At 37.9% G+C, this 6,000-nt stretch overlaps 1 protein-coding gene across 1 annotated transcript; it reads left to right on the top strand.

The window, feature by feature from the left end:
• Positions 1-795: 795 nt before the first annotated feature.
• On the top strand, positions 796-1,733 carry LOC125195310. Its single transcript, XM_048093478.1, has 2 exons — positions 796-1,627; positions 1,723-1,733. The coding sequence occupies exons 1-2, from the start codon at positions 796-798 to the stop codon at positions 1,731-1,733; spliced, it is 843 nt and encodes a 280-aa protein (XP_047949435.1).
• Positions 1,734-6,000: the final 4,267 nt, after the last annotated feature.

The raw sequence follows: 6,000 nt of genomic DNA, 5'->3' as shown, positions 1-6,000 counted from the left end.
ATTGTTTGAAATTTAATATTGAATATTATGTTCACATAACTATTATCACAACCGAGCCGTATAACTATGGCTTATAACCCAAGTGGGGGCATTAAATTGATTGGATATTGGCGCAAACCAACTGGCTGGGCATTGTGGTGCTTATTCTGGCCTGCCCGTTCCAAGCTAGGATTTGGGCCACGGGGTTTGTGCGAAGGCATAGGCTTCTTGTCCCGTAGAGTGGAGGGCACCGCGTTAGGCTAGTTTCACAGAGCAACTAGTATCACACTTTTTCCCCATAAAATATAAGTCTTGTTTTTGAAACAAACGCATCGTCCATCATAATTGTTTGATGTTCCTAGCCTTTTTGACTACAAGTTTTACGCCAAAGCGTTTACTCTAAATCCACAAGGCCTAGGCTCATTCATAAATGCATGGTTGGCATCGTGTGATGGGGTTGACTTGCTTAAATTGTTTAGTGATGCCAAAGTGACCTAAATAGTTTATGGATGCATATTAATTGGATAAATAAACCAAGAATTGCAAAATAGTTGTTGCAATTAGCTTGGAGGCCTACCTGGTGATATTATTGTAGTGATCAGCCAAAGCAGGGGCTGCGATAATATGGACTTGGATCTTGGACCACTAAAATTTGTATTTGATATAAATTCGTATTTTATGTTTGGGGGACATAATATGTGTTAAAATTAGTGGGAGCTAATCAATACAATAAACCCTAGTTTGGTTAGTGATACGAATGTGATCTTTGTATGTTTTTCTAATTTACTTTTCATTGTATTTTTCTGTTCAGATAAAATGTCAAACTTGACTTACAAGTGTTTGATGGAAACACACAAGTTGACTGTGTCAAATTTCACGGATTGGCTCCGTTGTTTGCGCTTGGTGCTAAGGCATGACAAAATTGATTATGTCTTGGACAAACCAATTGGTGTCGTTCCCAGTAAGGAATCCTCTGAGTTTGCTACGTTTGACGCTGCTGCTTATGAGAAACATGTTGAAAATGCAAATGATGCTCAGTGCATCATGCTGTCATCCATGAGTTTGGAACTTCAAAGACAACATGAGCACATGCTTCCATATGAGATGCTTAAACACTTGGAGAGTTTGTATGCTTCACAAGCTCAAACTATGGAGTATGAGATACTTCGCGATCTCTTCAAGTGCAAGCTTCATGATGGGGGCAAGGTTTCTGAGCATGTGCTGAAAATGATTGGTTTGATTGAGAGGTTAGCATCGATTGGAACGGTGCTTCCCGCAAATGTCTCAACAAATCTAATTTTTCAGTCTCGTCCTAATAGTTTTGAGAATTTCATTGTGAATTTCAACATGAACAACACGAAGGTTGGGCTGCCAGAGTTGCACAACATGCTTAAGACTTATGAGTCTTCCACTACTAAGGTCAAATATGTGCTCATGGTGAGCTCTTCTGTGAAGTCTTCCAAATGGAAGAATAAGCAACAACAGAAGAAGAAAGCATCTAAGGATGTTGTTCTAAAGCCTAAGAGTGGAGGGGCTAAGAAGAAGTCGAAATCATCAAAGGATGAGTGTCTTTTCCGTCATGAGAAGGGATATTGGAAGAGAGACTGCCCAAAATTCAAGGCACTTGGTGCAGAAAGTGAGAGCTCAGGTATGTTTCTCATTGAGAGAAATATGTCTATGAATAATTCACAATCTTGGGTATTAGATACAACTTGTGGCTCACACATTTGTAGTAATGTGCAGGGTCTAAGTGACGCCTGGGGAAGTTGATTTGCGTATTGGGAATGGAGCAAAAGTTGCTGCCGAATGCGTGGGGACTTACAGATTGGATCTTCTCTCAGGACATAGACTAGAATTGTTCAATTGTTATTTCGTTCCAGTTATTTCTAAGAATATTATTTCCATTCCGATGTTAGACAATGAAGGTTTTTCCTTCCTTTTTGCAAACAACAGATGCTCGTTTTCTTTTAATGGATTGTTTTATGGAAATGCCACTCTTGAAAAATGCATTATATATGCTTGAATACAAACGAAATATTCTCAATGTGCAAAACAAAATACCTAAGCAATGTAATACGAATAATGCAAATTATCTATGGCATTACAGACTTGGTCATATTAATGAGAAAAGAATAGCAAGATTGAGAAAGTTAGACTATCTCACTTCATTTGATTTAGAATCATATGGAGCTTGTAAATTATGTCTCAAAGGAAAAATGACAAGTAAACCATTTTCTGGGAAAGGGGTGCGTGCTAAGGATTTGCTAGAGTTAATTCACACAGATGTGTGTGGACCGTTTCCAACTTAAGCAAGAGGTGGTTATTCGTACTTCATAAATTTTACTGATGATTTGTGAAGGTATGGATATGTGTATCTTATGAAACATAAATCCGAGGCTTTCGAGAAATTTAAAGAGTTTAAGTGTGAAGTTGAGAAACAACTTGGGAAAAGTATCAAGACTCTTTGATCAGACCGAGGAGGGGAATACTTGAGCCGAGAATTTCTTGATTACTTGAAGTCACATGGAATCCAGTCAGACTGGACACCTCCTGGTACACCTCAAATGAATGGAGTATCTGAAAGGAGAAATCGAACATTATTAGATATTGTTCGATCCATGATGAGCTTCGCCAGTCTCCCTATATTCCTATGAGGTTATGCCTTACTAACGGCTATTTACATTCTAAATAGAGTTCCTTCTAAATTAGTCGAGAAAACACCATATGAGTTATGGTGTGGCAAGAAAGCAAGTCTTAACCATATCCGGACCTGGGGTTGTCCAGCTTTTGTTAAGAAAATGATGACTGATAAATTGGAAACTAAAAGTGAGAAATGTTATTTTGTGGGATATCCTAAAGAATCTAAAGGATATGATTTCTACTGTCCTGAAAATCACAAGGTGATAACATCAAGGAATGTGACGTTCCTTGAAGACAATTATGTATGTAAGGAACAAGGTCAAAATACAGTAGATCTTGAAGAAATTCAAGAACCACAAGTTAACAATGAGGATGGGGTATTATCCTGGATTGGACAATAACTCAGTGGGAGTTTTTGATGATCTATTGGGAGGGGAAATTACTCTTAGAGAGGACCTTAGAGAGACTCTCGAAGGATCACCTCAAGACAATGAGATGCATCAAAGACAAGATGATGCAACAGTTGCATCAGCTCCACCTCAAGAAGATCATAGTGATATTCCTAAACCCTCTCACATACAGAATGAACAGCCTGAACCATAGCAAAACCAACTCAATAGGCCTAGAAGGATTCGTCGTCCACCTGAGAGACTGAATCTAATGGTTGAGAACCAAGATGATAAAGTTGATTTAGATGATGATGAGCCAAAGTCCTATACCGAGGCGGTGTCAGACACCGATCGAGAGAAGTGGCTTGAAGCCTTGATATCTGAAATGGACTCGATGTACTTCAACTTAGTTTGGGAACTAGTTGACTTGCCAGATGGGGTTTACCCTATAGGCTGCAAATGGATCTTCAAAAAGAAGAGAGATGCAGATGGCAAAGTACAAACCTACAAGGCTAGGTTAGTGGCAAAGGGTTATAGTCAGCGCAAAGGCATTGACTATGATGAAACCTTTTCACCAGTTACTAAGATCAATTCCATTAGGATATTACTTGCAATTGTTGCATACTAAAATTTTAATATTTGGCAAATGGATGTCAAAACCGCATTTCTCAATGGAGAATTAGAAGGCGATGTCTATATGATACAACCTGAAGGTTTTGTATCGAAAGATAGGCCGAATGTAGTGTGCAAGCTAAAGAAGTCCATTATGGACTTAAGCAAGCTTCGAGGAGTTGGAATATTTATTTTGACAGAACAATCAAATCGTTTGGTTTTGTCAGAAGCAAAGAGGATCCTTGTGTTTATAGTAAACGCGAAAATGGAAACGTCGTATACCTTATCATATATGTTGATGACATCTTGATTATGGGAAGCGATCATTCCATGATGCAATTCGTGAAAGAGTGGTTGTCTAGATCCTTTATGATGAAGGATTGGGTGATGCTTCTTATATCCTTGGAATTAAGATCTATCGAGATAGACCAAATAGGATGTTAGGATTATCACAATCCACTTACATATACAAGTTTTTAAGGCGCTTCTCAATGGAGAATTCTAAGAAAGGTTTTCTTCCTATAGGACATGGCATTGTATTGTCAAAGAAGGATTGTCCTTCTAATGACAAAGAAAGAGACAACGTGAAGATGATCCCATATGCTTCGGCTATAGGATCTATTATGTATACTATGATATCTACTAGGCCAGATGTGGCCTATGCGCTTAGCATGACAGACAGATTTCAGCAAAATCTCGGTGATGAACATTGGAAAACTGTTAAGACTATTCTTAAGTACCTTAGAAGGACTAAAGAATATTTCTTAGTCTATAGTGGACAACCAAAGTTATCAGTTACTTGGGTGTATATTGATGCTAGTTTCCAAACAGACCATGACGACTATAAGTCTCAGTCTGGATATGTTTTTATCCTCAATGGTGGAGCAGTGAGTTGGAATAGTTCCAAACAAGGTACAACTGTCGATTCCACCACCGAAGCCGAGTATATTGCTGCATCTGAAGCTGCCAAAGAAGTTGTTGCTTTGTTAGAGTTCGTTAAGGAACTGGGTGTCGTTCCGAATGACAGTAGTGCAATACCTTTGTACTGTGACAACACTGGTGCTGTTGCGCAAGCAAAAGAACCCAGAGCTACGAACAAGAACAAGCATGTTCCCAGAAGATATCATCTGATCAGAGATATAATTGAAAGAGGCGACATAAAATTAGAAAGAGTACCCACTGATGATAATTTGGCTAAACCTTTCACCAAACCGTTATGTATAACAAAACACAACAAGCACTTTGAGAGCTTAGGTGTTAAGCATGTTGGTAGATGGCTTTGAATCAGTGGGAGCAAAAGTTTTATATGTCTTGGAAACATTTTGTATTGAGACAATATTACTTGATCACATTCAATGGAAATTTTATTTTCAATGGGTATTGTGCACTTATTGGAATAATTGTTTTAAATGTTTGTCTTTATTCTAAATATTTGTTCCCTTGAATTATGACGGTCGTTAATGGAGTGAGACATTAATGATATAGTATAATTCTAAAATAGCCCTAACCAATGATCATCAAGAATGAGATATTGATGATATGTTACAGGTTAGCCCTAACAATGATCATCAAGAATGATATTGCATCACATTCTTCGAGAATGTAGTTGTCCTCACAACTATGAGATATTAGATACTCGTGATGGACACATGGTATACTTTGGAGAGTATTGGTATACCCTACTATTAAACTGTTTTGTTAAGTGTCTACAGTTTATTAGTGCATGAAGTATGTAATAGTCCTTGGATCTGAGGTCATTACACATTTTGTTTCTTAAGTGGTGTACTTTGATCTTGTCCAACGCTTTGCCTCCCAGAGGAGGATTGAGACCCAGACTTATGTTGGTTATATCATAAGATAAATAAAGATGATAGTTGAGCCAAGAATGAGATTCATCCCTCGATTAGAATTTCGAGAGAACACTCAAATTCTCTATATTACTTGACCACTAAGTCATTGGCCAATGCAAAGATATATTCGATTAAAGTAATTGAATATGATCGAATGAGTCATTTAATAAAGATGAGATAAAGTGATTGAGCTATTTGGATGACACATGACAAATCTTAGGCTCAATCGGGTGGTTCGTGAATGAAAGGATATTACTATAAACTTTATGTAAAGGCTTGTTTACCGAATTCACGTAAACGTCCTTCATATATCGAGCTACGCTGCCAATGCAGTCTAGGAGTTTTGTGCAGACTTCGATTAGATCGTCGTCGATAATGAGGGCCTAAAGGGTCACACTATATGTGTATTTTGATCCGCTCAAGGGTACAAAGTTGGAACTGCGTATTATATCTAATGCTAGTCCAAGTGGAAGATTGAAAGGAAATGGGCTAGAATTAGATTAATATGGATTAAGTAATTATAGTTGGGC

Source organism: Salvia hispanica, chromosome 6 (genome assembly GCF_023119035.1).
Source record: "Salvia hispanica cultivar TCC Black 2014 chromosome 6, UniMelb_Shisp_WGS_1.0, whole genome shotgun sequence".
Classification (NCBI taxonomy): domain Eukaryota; kingdom Viridiplantae; phylum Streptophyta; class Magnoliopsida; order Lamiales; family Lamiaceae; genus Salvia; species Salvia hispanica.
Note: the sequence above shows the minus strand (reverse complement) of the source record. Positions and strands in the feature narration are given on the sequence as shown.